Below are 20,851 nucleotides of genomic sequence, written 5' to 3'. Positions count from 1 at the left end.
ATATTACAAAATTCCTTCCTTTGCTCCTGAAACACTCTCATACTTCAAATGAGAAGTAAAGAAATTGTTTATTAGAACCAATCCAAGATAGTAGATCAAAATTTTCATAGGAAAATGAAACCTAGTTTTCAATAGGAGAAATTTATGGACCATGAAGTCCAGGCTGACCCAAAGAGTGAAATATAGCCATAACACTAGTAGTAGTAGAAAAGACAGACTAACACATTCAAATGTTGATTGGGGTCTTGAATAGCTTTTTGGAGAAAGGAAAGTATTGACAGTATGCCCCAGCTCTATTCTTTCATTGACTAATGAAAGTCAAATGAATGCAGTAGGGGAAAAATGCAGGTTTCTTTTTGACAAACAGATAGAGTGAGGAGTTAAAACAGCTGTACAAAAATATGTTTGCTTATAATTATCTGGCATTTCAAAGGACAAGTTAAAAAGACATCAGAAAGAAAGACAGACTAAAGGATAATTAAGGGTAGGACTGGGTTAGATAGTAATGTTTATTCAGATTTAATGATGATGGTTTTGACCAATAAGATAATTGGAATACCTGTACACAAATAACTTTAATACAAGGTAGAACACAATTAGTATCATAAGAAATAAAATGCTATGGTAATCCAGAAGTACGGGACAAAATTTCTTGCTGGAGGAATTACAGAAGCTTTCTACACTAAAATAAAGTTTTCTGCACTCCCCCTCTCCCTTCCCTCTCTCCCATGCCCTCTTCCACTTCTTCTTCATCATCATCATCATCTTCTTCTTCTTCTTCTTCTTCTTCTTCTTCTTCTTCTTCTTCTTCTTTTGATGAGATAGAATTTGAAGTGAACTTTATCAATAAACTAAAATTTAGATAAGGACCAACAACATGTGTGAAGGTTCAACATCAGTTAAGGATGAATTATGTTTTGAAAATACACAGCATTTCTCTTATATAAAATATTGGATGCATGAAGGGGAAGAGTGAGAGTAAATTTGAAAAGATAACTTAGGACTAGAACGTTGAAGTCTATGAGTGGAAAACTACAAAATATTGACAATAAATAAAGAGAAAGGATCCACAGCATGCTTTTCAGGAGTTGCAATCAACTCTAATGCATTAATCTCTCATCTTTTTAGTTCAGTCTTCCTCATTTACAGAAGATTTTATATTCTGTCTTGGTGTCATCTGTATTCACGTCAATGATCTTTTCAGCATCCTGACCTCTCAGTGTCTTGACCTCCTTGCTTCCCACGAACTTGTTCTCCTTCCCACCTTAGCCACACATTACAAAAGTAATAGCCAGAATTTTTCCATTACCAATTATTCTGTGTTCATCAAAATTTCAATTTTAAGCAAACAGCTCTTTGCCCACAGCCTCCTTTCTGTCCAAATAATTCTGTTTATCACTTTCCACACAAACAATTTTTCAACCCCTCAGGCTCCCCAGTCCTTTGATTAATCCACTATTTCACTATCTGCCACACCTTCGTGGCCTCAGGTGCCTTCCCTCTCTAGCTTAGATTACAGATTCACCCATCATAAACATTTTCCCTGTACGCTCTTAAATCTGTTTCTCCCCAATCTATCTATTATATTTTACTCACTTGGCAGTAAGAAAGTAACACACGCTTCACAAAGTCAAAGAAAACTTGAGAAAACAAAACAAAACAAAACATGAGTTTTAAATAATGGACTTATTATAAAGCTATATATATATTTGTTATGTAGATATATTTACAGAGAAATTTCTGCAATTTTATTTGTGAATAAAATTTATAAAAATAACCAAAATATTTTAAAGAAGGACAACTTTTCAACATACTTCTGATTTAAAGTGAATATACAATCTTTAGCTATCATTTTTTTTTAAGTTTGCTCTTTCTATTCTATTATTTTAATGTTAGGGAGCTGATATGTTTGTTTATTTATATATATATATATATATATATATATATATTTATTTATTTATTTATTTATTTATTTATATATATGGTTGTTTCTTTAGACTTTACTTTCATAAGTTCTTTTTCCAAGTTATTGATGCACAGCGAAAAAGAGCCCTCAGATGGTGATGGTGAGAGATTGGTATATGTCCCTAAATCACTGTGGCATAAGCAGCAGAAGAAAATATGTCTTAAAATTCAGTAATCAGAGGAAAGCGATTACAATAGGAGGCAACACCTTGATTGATATATTCTTGATGGTTGGGTAGGGGAAAAAAATCTATTCCTGATTTTTTTTCACTGATTCTGTTCTCTGATTTTCAGAATATACATAATTGTGATGAAAAACATCTTCTAATCATAAACCTCTCTGATTCTTCTTAATGTTCCCAGATAAATAATGCCATAATTATGCTTGTATTTGAAGACAGCATAAGTTATTTATTTCCTTTTGCCAAGAGATCCTTCAGTCTCTTTATTTACCTAACAATAACTCACCTCGAGAAACGATGATTCAGGGTAATATAAAATTTTTGAAGTGTGAAAGCAATATGTTGTCTATCTATCTAGGCTTGTGAAATTGTTACTTAGGGGCTCATTAGGGAATTGAAACGAAGGCTTCTGGACACGTGTTTAAGTGATTAAAATTTCCACAGATTATAATTTTTAACTTATTTGAGTACAGTAAGTAAAAATGAATCTGTTAATGTGTAACATATATTCCCTAACATGCCACTACTAGATTTCTAAACCCACAATACAAGGTAGGATTCTCATTATATGTGAGAAAATGGACCCACAGAGGCTGTGTCGTTGCCTCCATGTTTAAATAGAGTCAGGGATGGAGCTGGGATTTTCATCATTTATCTACAGTCACAGGTTGATATTTAATATTTCCTGAAAGGATGAGTACAGTATTGTGACACAATATCTGTAGGCATAATGTGAGCTATTTAGTCATTTCCTTTCTCCCCTCTCTCCTCACATATATTTCTGATGAAATAAAGGGAAATCCCCAAGACATTTCATTAAGTCATTTCAGTGCATTTAAATGTTCAAACCATATAATGTGAAAACTATATTTTAGTTCATAAGGCCTTCTTTTTGATACTTATCCTAGGTACACCTTCATTACACTTATTGTGTTCAATTTACCAACATGTAATCACTGATAACAATGAGTATGGAAAATAGTAACTCTAGGTGCTATCTCTAAATAAAATCAGATGCCTATCAATTGTTGCAACTATTTTTCCAAACAAGTGCCCGTGCAAATTTATCAAGACTCTGCTGAGTCATTCTAATAGACAAATGATAAAATACAACATTCCTTGATATTATTTATCATCTAGCTCCTACTTATGTTTGAAATTTCTCTCTCACTCTTACTCCTTCTCACTTCTTACTCTTTTACTCCTTCATACTCAATCCAATAAAATTAAATTTCTGATAAAATTCCAGACAGAATCCCACTTCCATGTCTTTACTAATAGTCCCTTCCACTTGAAAGTCACTAAACCTCCACAGTCACATTTTCAACTCCAATCCCACTGTCACAATCCACTTAAAGCAGTTCCCCAATTTTCCTAATAATCTATCCTTCCTCTCAACTTCCATAGTGCTTTATCTTGTGCTTTTCTAATTTCATTTATCCTCTTTTACTAGGAGATAGGTAGATATACAGATATAGATATAGAATATTTGTATCCTCTATTAGAATTTGCATTCATGATTAAATGGTACAATGTTTTAAAATAGGACACATTGTATATATTGATTTTTCTTGGCCCCTATCCCTCCACCACTCCATCTTGCCTTTGCCTAATCTAGAGTATGACAGACTCAGAATCAAGATAAATTATGAGATAGAACCTGACAAAGGGTCACCACTGGTTATGCTGAGCTCAATGAGGTATCAGCCAGAACTCTTTTTGGTTGTAACTGAGAAACCCAACTTGAAATAACTTAAACAAAATAGGGAATTCATTTTATTTAACTGAGAGAAGAGCAAGAAGCTAAATCCCAAGTAGAACTGAAATGCTACTAGTAATCTTTTTTTCATCTCTCCTCTATCTGCATTGGCTTAATCCTATCTAAATTGGCTTAATTCTCTTCAATGACAGATTACCTCCTTCCACTTGTGGAAGTTCCAGTGGCTCTCAGACATGCAGGCTCTTTTTTGCCATGAAAGAGAAAGTGAGACTTGGGCTCCTGGTCCTTGGCTTAAAAATGCCAACCTCAGCCGCCCGTCCATGAATCAAAGATTTTGTCCAGGACAAAGAGGTAATCTAACTGGTCAGATGTCCATAACAAGTTAATAACTACAGCAGACCTTATAGGAAGATAGTGGCTCCCATTTAGCTTTCATGGTTAGAGAAGATGGAAGAAGCACTTTCCCCCAAAAAAACATTGAAAAAATAGCTGCTATTCTTGGAAGACAAGAAACAGTTGTTGAGTACAATTGGCAAAGACAATGAAGACAAATATGTAAATACTCATTATTTGAACATAAGAAGATTACCAGCCAAACCTTTATAGCTAATTAGCTAAGTCAAATTTTTAAGACATACTGAGCATGAATTCTTGACCCTAGACATGACATTACTGTGTCAGATGGAAATGTCATTTGAAATATTTATTTAACAAGTGCTATCTCCTGGACACTGACCAGTCAGAGCTGATGTCTAGACAATCAGGGGAAAAAAAACAGCTCTAGTGTGAGTGCCAGTTCAAGTTAAATATAATTTGTATTACTGTTAGGGCAAGCCATCAATGAATACAGTATGATTGTGGACCCTCCATATGCCATTTTTTTAACCATTTTAGTCTACTACACTCTAATCCCCACATGACAAGCAACATGATAAAAATCAGAATCAAGGTAGGTAAAACTTTTCTTTAATGTACATAAAATCATCAAGAGGAATATCTTTGTGTATATACAAAGGTTATGTATCACTAGGCTTAGAATTGAAACCTATAGCTTGAAATTTTAGTAAATTTTCCAGATTATTCTGAAGCCATTGGCTCTTTGTTCTTCCAATGCACTTGGAGAAACACTGCTCTAAATTGCATTCCACTTAGGGAAAAGCACCCTAGCTCTTTGTAAGTAATTGGAATAAATAAGAAAATCAACAACCATGAAGACATGGGAGAGTAATATGCTCTCAGCTGGAAGGCTTCTCTTTATTAGGAATTTGAGTAATTTGAGGTCATCTTCTACTGGCATGTAATTCCAAAGCAGGGCATCCAACTAAGCCAGAAGAAACAGGTGTGGGGAAGGAGATGAAGACTCAGTATAGTGTCTCTTGAGCATATTTAGCTTAACACTGGAGTGATCAAAAAATAAAAGAGCTACCTCGATTGAAGAGATAAGCCTAATATTTTGATCTTTAACTATGTGTCTTATAAGACTATTTCCCTTTCCTTTCACCATCAAATAATACTGGAGAAAAATAAATTATGAGCTAAGCTGCATATGGCTTGAGATATTAAAAATTACAGCTGAAATAAACCAAATATCCATGGCAGAGAGTTAATGATTGATAGAGTACATGTGATATGCCTGTACTCTTATACTCTGTGATTAAAATTCCTCAACTGAGTGATGTCAAGAAAATAGCTGGAAACTTAAGGTGAGAAAACTGCTATTTTGCCCCATTTCCACCAACAGCTTTCAATAGGACTTTGAACAAGTTACTTGACCTCTTTGACTCAGCCCTTTCATCTTTGAAAGAAAGAGGTAAATTATATAAACTAAAGTGAACTTTATTATTTTTTATACATACCACATTTTATTTAATGTTCTTTTATCTTATCACAGATCCAAATGATTGGTTTTATTTATTTATTCATTTTTGCTAATAAACAGAAATTTATTTTTCATAGTTGTGGGGGATGGAAGTCCAGGATCAAGGTACCAGCATGTCTGAGGAAGGCCCTCTTCTGCATAGCAGACATGGCAGAAGGGGCAAACGGACTCTGTTGGGCCTCTTTTTTTTTTTTTTTTTTTTTTACTTATCTATTTTATACATATTAGTGTATAAATATCAATGCCAATTTCCCAATTCATCCCACCCCCACCACCCCCATCTCCACTTTCCCTGCTTGGTGTCCATACGTTTGCTCTCTACATCTGTGTCTATATTTTGGCCTTGCAAATCTGTTCATCTGTACCATTTTTCTAGATTCCACTGTATGCGTTAATATACGATATTTCTTTTTCTGTTTCTGACTTACTTCACTCTGTATGACATTCTCTAGATCCTTCCACATCTCTACAAATGACCCAATTTCGTTCCTTTTTATGGCTGAGTAATATTCCATTGTATATGTGTACCACTTCTTCTTTATCCATTCGTCTGTTGATGGGCATTTAGGTTGCTTCCATGACCTGGCTATTGTAAATAGTGCTGCAATGAATATTGGGATGCATATGACTTTCTGAATTATAGCTTTCTCTGGAGATATGCCCGGTAGTGGGATTGCTGGGTCATATGGTAATTCTACTTTTAGTTTTTTAAGGAACCTCCATACTGTTCTCCATAGTGGCTGTATCAATTTACATCCCCACCAACAGTGCAAGAGGGTTCCCTTTTCTCCACACTGTCTCCAGCATTTGTTATTTGTAGATTTTCTGATGATGCCCATTCTAACTGGTGTGAGGTGATACCTCAATGTAGTTTTGATTTGCGTTACTATAATAATTGGTGATGATGAGCAGCTTTTCCTGTGCCTCTTGGCCATCTATATATCTTCTTTGGAGAAATGTCTATTTAGGTCTTCTGCCCATTTTTGGATTGAGTTGTTTGTTTATTTAATATTGAGCTGCATGAGCTGTTTATATATTTTGGAGATTAATCCTTTGTCCGTTGCTTCATTTGCAAATATTTTCTCCCATTCTGTGGGATGCCTTTTCGTATTGTTTATAATTTCCTTTGCTGTGTAAAAGCTTTGAAGTTTCATTAGGTCCCATTTGTTTATTTTTGTTTTTATTTCCATTACTCTAGGAGGTGGGTCAAAAGAGATCTTCCTGTGATTTATGTCAGAGTGTTCTTCCTATGCTTTCCTCTAAGAGTTTTAGAGTGTCTTGTCATAAATTTAGGTCTTTAATCCATTTTGAGTTTATTTTTATGCATGATGTTAGGGAGTGTTCTAATTTCATTCTTTTACATGTAGCTGTCCAGTTTTCCCAGCACCACTTACTGAAGAGACTGTCTTTTCTCCATTGTATATTCTTGCCTCCTCTATCATAGATTAGATGACCATAGATGCACAGGTTTATCTCTGAGCTTTCCATCCTGTTCCATCGATCAATATTTATGTTTTTGTGCCAGTACCATATTGTCTTGATTACTGTAGCTTTGTAGTATAGTCTGAAGTCAGGGAATCTGATTCCTCCAGCTCCATTTTTTTCCCCCTCAAGATTGCTTTGGCTATTCGGGGTCTTTTGTGTCTCCATACAAATTTTAAGAGTTTTTTGTTCTTGTTCTGTAAAAAATGCCATTGGTAATTTGATAAGGATTGCATTGAATCTGTAGATTGCATTGGATAGTACAGTCATTTTCACAATATTGTTTCTTCCAATCCAGGAACATGCTATATCTCTCCATGTTTTTGTGTCTTCTTTGATTTCTTTCATCAGTGTGTTATAATTTTCTGAGTAGAGGTATTTTACCTCCTTAGGTAGGTTTAATCCTTGGTATTTTATTCTTTTCTCTGCAGTGGTGAGTAGAATTGTTTCCTTAATTTCTCTTTCTGGTCATTCGTTGTTAGTGTATAGGACTGCAAATGATTACTGTGCATTAATTTTTTATCCTGCTAACTTACCAAATTCATTTATTAGCTCTAGTAGTTTTCTGGTGGCATATTTAGGATTCTCTATGTAGACTACCATATCATCTGCAAACGGTGACAGTTTTACTTCTTTTCCAGTTTGGATTCCTTTTATTTCTTTTTCTTCTCTGATTGCCATGGTTATGACTCACAAGACTATGTTGAATAATAGTGGTGAGAGTGAATATCCTTGTCTACTTCCTGATCTTAGAGGAAATGCTTTCAGTTTTTCACCATTAAGAATGATGTTGAATGTGGGTTTCTCGCATATGGTCTTTATTATGTTGAGGTAGGTTTCTCTATGCCAATTTTCTAGAAAGGTTTTATCATAAATGGGATTTGAATTTTATCAAAGCTTTTTCTGCTTCTATTGAGATGATCATATGGTTTTCATTCTTCAATTTGTTAATATGGTGTATGACATTGATTGATTTTCATATATGGAAGTATCCTTGCTTTTCTGAGATAAATCCCACTTGATCATGGTGTATGATCCTTTTAATATGTTGTTGGATTCTGTTTGCTAGTATTTTGTTCAGAATGTTTGCATCTATATTCATCAGTGATAGTGGTTGGCAATTGTCTTTTTTTTGTAATATCTTTGCCTGGTTTTGGTATCAGGATAATGGTGGCCTTGTAGAATGAGTTTGGGAGTGTTCCTTACTCTGAAAGTTTTTGGAAGAATTTGAGAAGGATAGGTGTTAGCTCTTTTCTAAATGTTTGATAGAATTCACCTGTGAAGCCATCTCTTCCTAGACTTTTGTTTGTTGGAACATTTTTAACCACAGCTTCAATTTCATTACTTGTGATCAGTCTGTTCACATTTTCTATTTCTTCCTCTTTCAGTCTTGGAAGGTTATACCTATCTAAGAATTTGTCCATTTCTCCCTGGTTGCCAATTTTATTGGCATAGAGTTGCTTGTATTAGTCTCTTATGATGCTTTGTATTTCTACTGTTTCCACTGCAACTTCTCCATTTTCATTTCTAATTTTATTGATTTGAGTCCTATTCCTCTTTTTCTTGATGAGTCTGGCAAAGGTTTATCAATTTTGTTTATCTTCTCAAAGAAGGAGATATTAGTTTTATTGATCTTTGCTACTGTTTTCTTTGTTTCTATTTCATTTATTTCTGCTGTGATCTTTATGATTTTTTTTCCTTCTGCTAACTCTGTGTTTTTTTATGTTCTTCTTTCTCTAGTTCCTTCAGGTGCAAGGTTAGATTGTTTATTTGAGATTTTTCTTGTTTCTTGAGGTAGGATTTTATTGCTATAAACTTCCCTCTTAGAACTGTTTTTGTTGCATTCCATATGTTTTGGATCTTCATGTTTTCATTGTCATTTGCCTCTAGGTATTTTTTTTATTTCCTCTTTGATTTCTTCAGTTATCTTTTGGTTATTTAGTAACGTATAGTTTATCCTCCATGTGTTTTTACATTTTTTCCCCTGTAATTAATTTCTAACCCCACAGCATTGTGGTTGGAAAAAATGTTTGATATGATTTCAATTTTCTTAAATTACTGAGGCTTGATTTGTGACCCAAGATGTGATCTATCCTGGAGAATGTTCCATGTGCACTTGAGAAGTAAGTGTAATCTGCTGTTTTTGTATGGAATGTCTTATAAATAACAATTAAATCTATCTGGTCTATTGTGTCATTTAAAGCTTGTGTTTCCTTATTAATTTTCTGTCTGGATGATCTGCCCATTGGTGTAAGTGATGTGCTAAAGTCCTCCACTATTATAGTGTTACTGTGTATTTCCTCTTTTATAGCTGTTAGCATTTGCCTTATGTACTGAGGTGCTCCTATGTTGGGTGCATATATATTTATAATTGTTATATCTTCTTCTTGGATTGATCCCTTGATCATTATGTAGTATCCTTCTTTGTCTCTTGTAACATTCTTTATTTTAAAGTCTATATTATCTGATATGAGTATTGCTACTCCGGCTTTCTTTTGATTTCTATTTGCATGGAATATCTTTTTCCCTCCCCTCACTTTCAGTCTGTATGTTTCCCTAGGTCTGAAGTGGGTCTCTTGTAGACAACATATATATGGGTCTTGTTTTTGTATCCATTCAGCAAGCATGTGTCTTTCGGTTGGAGCATTTAATCCATTCACGTTTAAGGTAATTATCAATATGTATGTTCCTATTACCATTTTTTAAATTGTTTTACATTTGTTTTTGTAGGTCCTTTTCTTCCCTTGTTTTTCCCACTTACAGAAGTTCCTTTAGCATTTGTTGTAGAGCTGGTTTGGTGGTGCTGAATTCTCTTAGCTTTTGCTTGACTGTAAAGCTTTTGATTTCTCCATCGAATCTGAATGAGATCCTTGCTGGGTAGAGTAATCTTGGTTGTAGGTTCTTCCCTTTCATCACTTTAAATATATTGTGCCACTCCCTTCTGGCTTGTTGAGTTTCTGCTGAGATATCAGCTGTTAACCTTATGAGAGTTCCATTGTATATTATGTGTCATTTTTCCCTTGTTGCTTTTAATAATTTTTCTTTGTCTTTAATTTTTGTCAATTTGATTACTATGTGTCTCAGCATGTTTCTCTTTGGGTTTATCCTGCCTTGGACTCTCTGTGCTTCCGGGACTTGGGTGGCTATTTCCCCTCGCATGTTAGGGAAGTTTTTGTCTATAATCTCTTCAAATATTTTCTCAGCTCCTTTATTTTCTCTTCTCCTTCTGGGACCCCTATAATGCGAATGTTGGTGCATTTAATGTTGTCCCAGAGGTCTCTTAGTTTGTCTTCATTTTTTTTTTCTTCTTTTTTCTTTATTGTGTTCCACAGCAGTGAATTCCACCATTCTGTCTTCCAGGTCACTTATCCGTTTTTCTGCCTCAGTTATTTTGCTACAGATTCCTCCTAGTGTATTTTTCATTTCAATCATTGTATTGTTCTTCTTTGTTTGTTTCTTCTTTAATTCTTCTAGGTGTTTGTTCTTTAATTCTTCTAGGTGTTTGTTAAACATTTATTGCATCTTCTCAATCTTTGCCTCCATTCTTTTTCTGAGGTCCTGGATCATATTCACTGTCATTATTCTGAATTATTTTTCTGGATGGTTGCCTCTCTCCACTTCATTTAGTTGTTTTTCTGGGGTTTTATCTTGTTCCTTCATCTGATACACAGTTCTCTTCCTTTTCATTTTGTCTATCTTTCTATGAATGTGGTTTTCATTCCACAGGCTGCAGGATTGTAGTTCTTCTGCATGATGTCTGCCCTCGCTAAGCTAAACTGAACTTTAGCTGTAACATAATTATCCCATGAAAGACAAAGCAAAACTTAATCCCTGATTGTAATTATGTGTTTAAAGAACAAGACATACCTAAGGAGCTTTCTAATCTGTCCGTATATCACCACTATGAGTGTAAAATTTAAAAGAACTAGTTATTTCTTACAGTGTAGTAATATAATTTGAAGCCTTGTACTTAAAACTTTTAATTTTATTTTTAGTATCCAGTTCAGATATTAACAAACCTCTTTGGCCCTTGAGTGAGGCTTAACAGTATCTTCAGATATACAGGAATCATTTAAGTAGCACCAGTAATTTTTGGGCAAACCTAAACCTTACCAGGAATGCCTTTCTTTTGAATCATCCTTAAGAATTAAAGCTATAATAGAATGTCTTTTTTCAAATCACAAATGTTATCTGGAAGGGAATTTGAGAGAAAACATTGGTCTGGCTCCTATTAGCCCCTAATATTAGTAATATCTTCTTATTGTTTTGAGGCAGATCCAGGTTTTGAAGGGCTTTAAATGTTGTACAATTATTGGACCTTCTTTAATATAAAGAATACAAAATTATTAATATAAAAGTGGATTCTAATGGGAATTTTTAGTTAGGTTAGGAAAAAAATAATCAAAACAAATTACTGGAGTTTGGAGATTCAGGTTCTTCTCTTCTGAGATGTCTTTAAATGATTTACTAGAAATAATTATATAGAAATATTTTCTAAATTCAGCCTGACTTTCACTGCCATTCTACAACATTCTACAGAACTCAACAACTGCCAGCAATCACAGGGACCTATGCAAGTAAGGCATTAAGTTTAATAAGCTTAAGCTTAATAAGCATCATGATAAATCATGTATTATTAAATCATCAGGTTAACAGGCAGAGAGGAACAAGAATACTACAGAATCAATGTTAAGAGTGGATGAGGAGATCAGAAGCTGACTTCAGGTACTGCTTCAGGTGGGCAGTCAAGGTAGCCACTGAACAGGATGCCTAGAAGTCCTTATATGGGGGCTTCCAAGTAAGAGAGCATTAAAGATAAATTCCTCATCATTGGATACACTCAGCCTGGCAACACTAGCAGGCCAAATACTGTCATTCAGGAGATATACAGGATAAAATATATATATATAAAAAAAGGAAGTTGGAAAATATATGGGCGGGGCAGAAGGATATAGGAAAAAAAAGTAGAAGAGAAAAACAATATTGAGAAAGAGATAGAGACGTGCTTAAATATCTGTTTTAAGTAATACTGTAGTACTAACCACTCAATTCACTTGCTGTGTATCAGGAACTTGGTGCTTGGTGAACATTAGACTTGGAAGGAATCAAGGGAGTTAGCCTGACAGAGCAGGATATTACATTAATGGTAGTTTTCATCTATTTCCTCAGTTTTCAGATTAGAAAATGAGACACAGAGGTCACTGACCTGTCAGAGGTTCTGTAGGCTAGTCATGAGCAGAGCCAGTGTCCACAAGCCCAATCTCTGATGAAAACATCAATAATATTTATGATTGCTTTGCAAAAAACTAGGGAAAAAAACAACAACAAAACAAAGATAATAATCTTGTCCTCAGTGAACTTAAACATTTTCCACCTAAAGTTGTCTACATTCTTTATTCCTTCAAGAACCATCTCAAATCAAAATTTAAAATAATAGTATTAATAATAAATGAACACATAAGGGTTTTCTTTGCCAAAGTTAACTATTTCTCCCTTTACATGCCCAGAGCATCTTGCCTTCATCTCTTATGACATTTACTTTTTCCTCTGTCTGGGTTTCTTCCTCCTCTCTCCCTCCTGATCCCACACACACACACCAAGGAATTACACATAGAGCTATACACATACACAGATCTCTATGTGCACATATGCCCCTATACAGAGACACCCCCAAAAACACACACACAGGGTCCTCAGAGAAGCATCTGTGCTCAATCACAATTGTGTCCTCTGTGGTACTTTACACATAGGGATCTGCTAAAAATTATTTTCTGGGGGAAATTAGCTCCAGGGCTGCCTGAGGACACAAGCACTGGAATTCACCAGGCATCACTAGTGTATGATTTTTTTAAATTGAAGTATAGTTGATTTACAATGTTGTGCTAATTTCTGCCATACAGCAAAATGATTCAGTTATAGTGTATTGTTTTTTTGATAGGTGAAAGCCCTCTGTAATCTTATGGCTTTAACTGCCACCTGTGAGTGATGATATTAAGTATATGTCACCTGTTCAGAACTCATCTCCAGCTTCATCCTCTCACTGCATTCTAAATATCTTATAGGTATCAAAGACAATACTCCCAAAATAGAAATCATCAAGTTTCCCACCATAGCTGCATGCTTTTCTTTCACTTACATCACCACACTCCTCTCTCAAGCTAGAAATCTTACTGTTGTTATTGATGAGGCCCACAACCTTATCTCCAGTACCCCTATTATGTGCAAAGTTCAAGTCATTCTTGTTTCTTTCTCATTCAAATGCCTCTTCTCTTTTTTTGATGTATAATTCAAGTCTAGGTTTTCATTATTTCTAACTTCCATTATTGAAATAATATAATTGATTTACTGGTCTCTGCTCCAATTCCAGTATATACATCTCAACAAAATGCCAGTCTCCTATTCAAAATTCCAAATGCTCCTAATTACTTAGAGATTAAAATTTGAATGTCTTGCTCTGATAATCAAGGCCCTCTATTTTTTGGAGTCCATTTATATTTCCAAATTTGCCTAGTATGAATTCCCTTCACATACCAAGAAGCCAGAAAAAAATAATATTCCTATTTCTGGTGGTTTCCTATCTCTTTGTCTTTGTTCCTGCAGTTCCATTTACTTTCTCCTTTCTCTCACTTATACAAATTCTAACTATTCTTATAATTCCCTCAAATGCACATAATACTTTAAGGATACCTCATTCAGGGCAGGGAACTCATCACTTCCTATCTTACATTACAGTGATTTTGATATATAGCTCTTCTCCCATACTTGAGTATATGCTGTTTCTTTAAGAATACACTTTTTGAGTGCTTGAGAACGCAATCCATGGCTAATTTATCTTTGTAACACCCACAATGCCTAACAAAATGCATGCATATTATAGATATTCAATAAATATATGTTGACTTAACAAATAAGCATTCATTTATCTGAAAATGACAAAGAAAGTTCCGAGACATTTACTTATTAAAAAAAAAAAAAATCAACACCATTATTTACCATAGGATTTGTTAATAGTTATTTATTTCCTCTGAAATATAATCGGTAGCTAAACTACCAGTGTTGATTAGCACTTTCAATAATTATTATTTTAAATGGTATTGAATATACATGCAATCCAATCCTTAAGGGAAGATTAAGATTTCATCATAATGATCCAGTCTATAAGTACTTCTTATTTCAGTACATCAAAAGTTTAGCAGTCTTCAAACAGATATGGACAACACAGTGTTTTCCAACGTAACATCTACAGGACTGGAGAGAAATTGTGACTTTCATTTTATTTTTAAAGAATATTCTTTATTTCCCAGGTGTGATGGGAGAATATGAGCCGAAAATTGAGGTCCATTTCGCTTTCACAGTTACAGCTGCTAAGGGAACAACTGTTAAGATGGAATGCTTTGCACTTGGCAAGTAAGTACATATCCTTCTATAATTAGACACAATTGTTTATTAAGATGTGACATATCTTATTTTTTGATCACTTATTTTGCTAGGTTTTATTTTTCTTGAATGAAACCTTGAAGCTCTTTGGTGGTTATTCATTTTATAAAAGAAGGGCAAATGGGGGCTTCCCTAGAGGCGCAGTGGTTGAGAGTCCGCCTGCTGATGCAGGGGACCAGGATCTTCCCAGTCCGGGAAGATCCCACATGCTGCAGAGCGCCTAGGCCCGTGAGCCATGGCCAATGAGCCTGCGCATCCGGAGCCTGTGCTCCGCAACGGGAGAGGCCACAACAGTGAGAGGTCCGCGTACTGAAAAAAAAAAAAAGGGGGGGGGGGCAAATGGGAATTGACAAAGTAACAAATTTTCATCTTTCTGGTTATTTCTATGAACAATAATGTATATGGTTTTGCTATTTTAACATAAAGGAAAAGTCTTTAAATAAAAGAAGAGCTTTATATCTCTTTGCTTACTTGTCTTAAAATTTCAGTGTCATTCTTAAATTTCCTTCAGCAATGATGAAATAAAATGAAGTGAAATAAAAAGGGGATATGGTGCTATCCCCTCCTTATGTAAAGGATATAGATTCTGATAAGATATAATGACAAGAGTATAAAAATCATAAATAATTACACTGATGCAATTGATTACTTCAGTCTCTCCTGAAATAATGATAACATGATAACACCAGCTGTCAATATGTATAATATGCAATCATTCCCCAAATCAGAAAGATGATTTATATCACACTCTAATGCCTTCTATGATTAATGATTCTATTTCTGAGGTTTTAAATCTCACAATATATAATCACTTGTCAATGATGTTTAAAGTATAAATATTGGGCATAGGAACAGGAGTGAGATTTTGATTATATTTGATTAGACTATTATGATTTATTTTAAAGAGTGTTATAGTTTTGGGTTTTTTTAGTGTGATAAGACCTCAGAGTCCTTTCTAGACTCTATAATTATAATTTGCATAAATGCATCACTATCAGAGTTACTAATCATTCAACCTCAGTTGTGGTGAGCTAACTCCCACAGCATAACTATAAACTACTTGGAGATAAAGCATGCTCTATAAATGTGTTTGAAGTAGGTGTAGTCTATGGGTGAGAAAAATATTAGTAAATATGAAAAATTCAGCTAGTAAGAGGAGGTTTAGGCCATGACAATAGTAATCACCATGTTTTCTAATATTAGGACTGATTGAAATAATATATGTGCAATTCTGTTTAAATCTGAGTAGGAGCAAGATCATAATAAACTAAAAACAAAATAAATTGTTGTATGGTCTATTAAAAGTGTTGAGTGGTCCAGCAAAAGATGCCTATAAGTAGAAACATATTTCAATAATTTAAAATTCATCCAGGAGTTTCTTGTCAGATATCTGAGGAAGTTTTCCAAACTCATATATATTAGTTAAATGCACGAGATTAAATAATACCTTAAAAGTAATGTTTTTCACCATTTGCCCATGTTGTGGTACCAAGTATGCCTGAAAATGTCCCAAGTGAACTGATCAATTCTGAAAAATACAAAAATAATTATTTGCCTTGATGTCAAAGGTTTTAGTATATCCTACAGTTAAATAATTCTTAAATGCCAGAATTTGCACTAAAGCCGCAAACAAAAGGAGGACATACTGTAAAACAAATTAGAGAACTAGATTCATGGAGAAAAAGCAATATGGGAAATTTCCCCAGGCAGGCTTATTTAATAAGTTTGATGTGTTTGCTTTCGGAAGTCTTGAAATATGCTTAGTAAATTGATCCTTAAAGTCCCTTTCATTCTAGGTAGGATCCAACTGCCAAATTAAGTTCTTTTAATACTTTATTTTCTTCAACTTCCCCACCACTTCTTTGCTACTCCCTCTCCCCTCATGAAAATAAATAAATAAATAGGAAGATGAACAAAACACACAGCCTGTCAAGAAGGTCTCTGCTGCCCATTTAATATTCTTTATGTGAAGTGTCACAATTATGAAATAAAAAATCATGTTACGAAGAGATTTATCTGTACCTAAAGACTAACTTACCACTCTGATGAAAGTAAATAAGATCAAAGAAATAACATCTTTACATGTGTTAATTTCTTTACAGCACCTTATCATGTGGAGTGGATCATCATTGCATTCCAACATGATCACAGTAATTTCAAATTAATACCTGAGCATCTGCTTCAGTCCCACAGCTCACCTGAGCTGCTTCCCACTTTAACAAGTACATGGTTCTCTGGCAGACATTTGTCTGTCCAAAATCTTCAGTATCTGTCACTAGATATCGATCCACACCTTGCCATTCAAGCTGATTTGTCCCCTCAGTGTGTCCACATGGATTGGTTTAACTGAATGTTCCTCATAGAATATTATAACCAAATTCTGGCACAGAGCACGTCAAGCTCTTTTGTATCTTATGGGCCTTGCACTTGCTGTTTCCTCCATCAAGACCATCTTTCCCATTCTTTCTATGCTGGCTCCCACTTATCCTCTGGCCTCAACCTAAATATCACCCTCTAAGAGTTCATCTGTAATACTTTGTTTAATTCACACCCGTTACACTATATCTCAATACTTGTATTTGTTTCTTCATAATCTTTAATACAGTTTGAAAATATTTACATATGTGTTTCTCTACATAAAATTTAAAAAAAATTATATATATATATATATATATATATATATATATATATATATATATATATATATATATTCACCGTATCAGTCAGGAATCCAGTTGGAAAGACTCCAATGGCTCAAAAGAGTTTAATAAAGGCATAAATTGAAATTCATATCCTGACTTTTTCCCCATGTCTTCTGATCGCCTCTGGTGGCTCTCATGGCTAAAGGCAACCAGAAGCCAGCTTGCAAGCCCAGAGGATGCAGTTGGCAGTACAGAAAGAAGACAGAGAGTCTGGGGAAAGAGGAGGGTGACAGGCAAGGGAGGCAAACAGAATAACAAGCAAGTCACCATCGTTAAGTTTTAAGCTCCATGAGGGCAGAAGTCACGACTGCATTCTTCACTTGTATGTTCCTAGTGCCTACCACAGTGCTTGGCACAGAGCACTCAGGAAATATTTTTTGAAGAAATAAGTGAACTCAGAGAATACTGTGTCTACTTAATCCAATCAACTCTTTATTAACAGATAATAAATAATAGCCTTTATTTTCACATGTCAAAATATACTTCCATTGCCCACAAAATGTGTGTTTGCTTTCTTTTACTCCTTTGGAAAAGTACATTTACCTCTATATAAAATCTGTCCCTAAAGGCATTCAGTTCTTGTAACTTAAAGGATGTAAATTAATGCAGTTATAGTTGCACAGATAATTTAAAAATATATGAATGGACATTTTTTTCTGTATTCTTAAAGGAAAATAGCAGAAGGCAAGTGATTTTAGGTTATCAAATTTTACTATGTCTTAATATCACACAAGTTCAGCAACCTGAAAAATTTGAAGTCAAATAAAAAGTCAACAGGAAAGTTGTAAGCTGAAAGTTTTATTCTAAAGAAATCTCTCTAAATTAAATCTGAATTTAGAAAAAAATCAAATGGTTTCTCTTTAAGCTACTGCAGCAGAATACAAAAGGAATGTTCTGGTTACACCCTGAGTAATCTCTCTGGAAATAGACTTACACAACACTGAGTACAGAAAGAATGCATAAAGTGACTGTCACATGCTATGTTTAGTATCGGTCAATTCTGAAATGGTATAGGGTTGGCCAAAAAATGTCTTCGGTTTTTAAGTAAAAATAAATGACACATTTTTCATTTTTATCAAGAACTTTGTTGAACAAAATATTCACCCTTTTGTTCCACTACCTTCTACCATTTTTTCAGGCAATTTCATAATACTACCTTCCCAAAACTTTTTACCTTTTTGAGCAAAGAACTCTTCCAGGTGCCTTTTACAGTGTTCCAGGAATTGAAATTTCCCTGGAAGAGAATTTTGTAAACACCGAAATAAATGGAAATCCGAAGATGCAATGGTGAATACGGTGGATGATCAGAACTTCCTAGCCAAGCTATAACAGTTTTTGCCTGGTCATCAAATAAACATGCGGTCTCACATTATTCTGATGGAACATTATGGGTTTTCTGTTGATTAATTCCGGACACTTTTCATCAAGGGCTGCTTTCAGTTGGTCTAATTGGGAGCAGTACTTGTTGGAATTAAATTAATCATTTGGTTTTCCAGACGGAGCTCATAACAGAGGACTTCCTTCCAATTCCAAAACATCACCTTCTTTGGATGAAGACCAGATTTTGGTGTGGTTGGTGGTGTTGCATTTCACTTGCACCACGATCTCTTCCATTTTGAATTATTGTACAGTATCCACTTTTCATCACCCATCGCAATTTGTTTTAAAAATGGAGCGTTTTCATTACATTTAAGTAGAAAATCGCATGTGGAGATGCTGTCAAGAATTTTTTTTTTTTGCTTGACTTATATGGAACACAAGCATCAGAGCAATTAAAGTAATCAGGCTGGTGCAAATGATTTTCAATGTTTGATTGGTATAATGTTGATTGTTCTCAATTAATGTCTCGATTTGATCACTATCAACTTCAACTTGTCTACCCGACCGTGGAGCACCCTCCAGCGAGAAATCTTCAGCACAAAACTTTGCAAACCACTTTTGACACGTTCAATCAGTCACAGCACCTTCTCCATACACTGCACAATTTTTTTTTTTTTTTTTTGCATTTCAGTTGCGTTTTTACCTTTCTTGAAATAATGAAGCATAATATGCTTAAAATGTTGCCTTTTTCTTCAATCTTCAAAATTAAAATGGCTACACAAAAATTCACCAATTTTGATGTTTTTTTTTTTTTTAAATCCATGCTGATATAACAGCTGTCAATACAATCTACGAAATTGTTTCAAATGAAGTTAAAGATAACTAAGTGCTACTAGTGCCATCTTACAGAAAAAAACTGAATGAACTCTTTGGCCAACCCAATATAATTTCCCCAGAAAAATGGGAAATTCTTAACAAGGATCCATCAGGAAACAAAGGTGTGTAAAGGCTTGGGAAATACATCAAAGTGTAAAAAAGGGGAGGTGGATTAATTACTTTGGAAGAAAAGACTGTTTTAGGCATATAAAATATTATTATCAAGGGATCACCCACAAGCTGTTCTCTAGGTTCAACAAAGTGGGAAGAGGGTGAAATTCCAACATTATGGGATTAAACTAGCAGAATTAGATTGGGTATAATGTAGAAGTTCTCAAAAAAGGTTGTTAGAGGGAAAATGGGTTATCTGCAGAGGCAGTAGAAGCTTTTCTCCCCATACTGCTAGAATAATATAGTGAGATCAATTTGTCTTCTAATAATTTAGAGGTAATGTTTTCTGAAAGGAGAGAAATGTTCTGGGTCAGGTTGGAAATGAACATTTTAAACATTCTCTTTTGCTGGCCACTCATCCACCCACTGGGCTGAATATTAAGAGTAGAAGGCTAGAGTCAGGCAGACTTAATTAGCTGCCTTTTTGCAACTACATTATTATGAAACGTTTTAAAGTGATTGGTGGTATGTGCAGGAAATAGAAAGGAAGAGTGTTGCCTGTTTTTACTCAACATTCAGCTCAGTGACTTTAGTTTGGGAAGAAAGGGTGTCTTTGATATTTCCCAGGTTGGCTTTTAAACACTGGACACAAAATTCTTGAAAGGAAATGAGAGATAAGAGGTCAAAGGACAATGTAAGTAAGGAATCTCTTAGGAACCTAATAAATATTTCATTTCAGTGGTTCTCTCTGAATGTGGTATGCCTAGAGATTATCATACTAAGTGAAGTAAGTCAGACAGAGAAAGACAAATACCCTATGATGTCACTTATATGTGGAATCTAAAAAAGTGATACAAATGAACTTATTTACAAAACAGAAACAGATCCACAGACTTAGAAAATAAACTTATAGTTACTAAAGGGGAAAGTTGGTGGGAGGGATAAATTAGGAGTTTGGGATTAACATGTACACACTACTATATATAAAATAGGTAATCAACAAGGACCTACTCTATAGTGCAGGGAACTATACTCAATATTCTGTAATAACCTACATGGGAAAAGAATCTGATAAAGAATAGATATATGTATATGTATAACTGAATCACTTTGCTGTACACCTGAAACTAACACAACATTGTAAATCAACTAAACTCCAATATAAAATAAAACTTTT

General features: G+C 34.5%; 1 protein-coding gene across 3 annotated transcripts in view; it reads left to right on the top strand.

Moving 5' to 3' along the window:
* CNTN5 (contactin 5) overlaps window positions 1-20,851 on the top strand; it is a gene marked incomplete at both ends in the record, with an annotated part of 772,249 nt that overhangs the window by 409,174 nt on the left and 342,224 nt on the right. For all 3 annotated transcript variants that reach the window (XM_079707897.1, XM_079707896.1, XM_079707895.1), the window contains one exon: window positions 14,533-14,635. In XM_079707897.1, the coding sequence (XP_079564023.1) occupies window positions 14,533-14,635 (103 nt within the window). The remainder of the gene's footprint in view (window positions 1-14,532; window positions 14,636-20,851) is intronic.

The sequence above is a fragment of the Hyperoodon ampullatus genome (genome assembly GCF_949752795.1).
Source record: "Hyperoodon ampullatus genome assembly, chromosome: 7".
Lineage (NCBI taxonomy): Eukaryota > Metazoa > Chordata > Mammalia > Artiodactyla > Ziphiidae > Hyperoodon > Hyperoodon ampullatus.
Note: the sequence above shows the minus strand (reverse complement) of the source record. Positions and strands in the feature narration are given on the sequence as shown.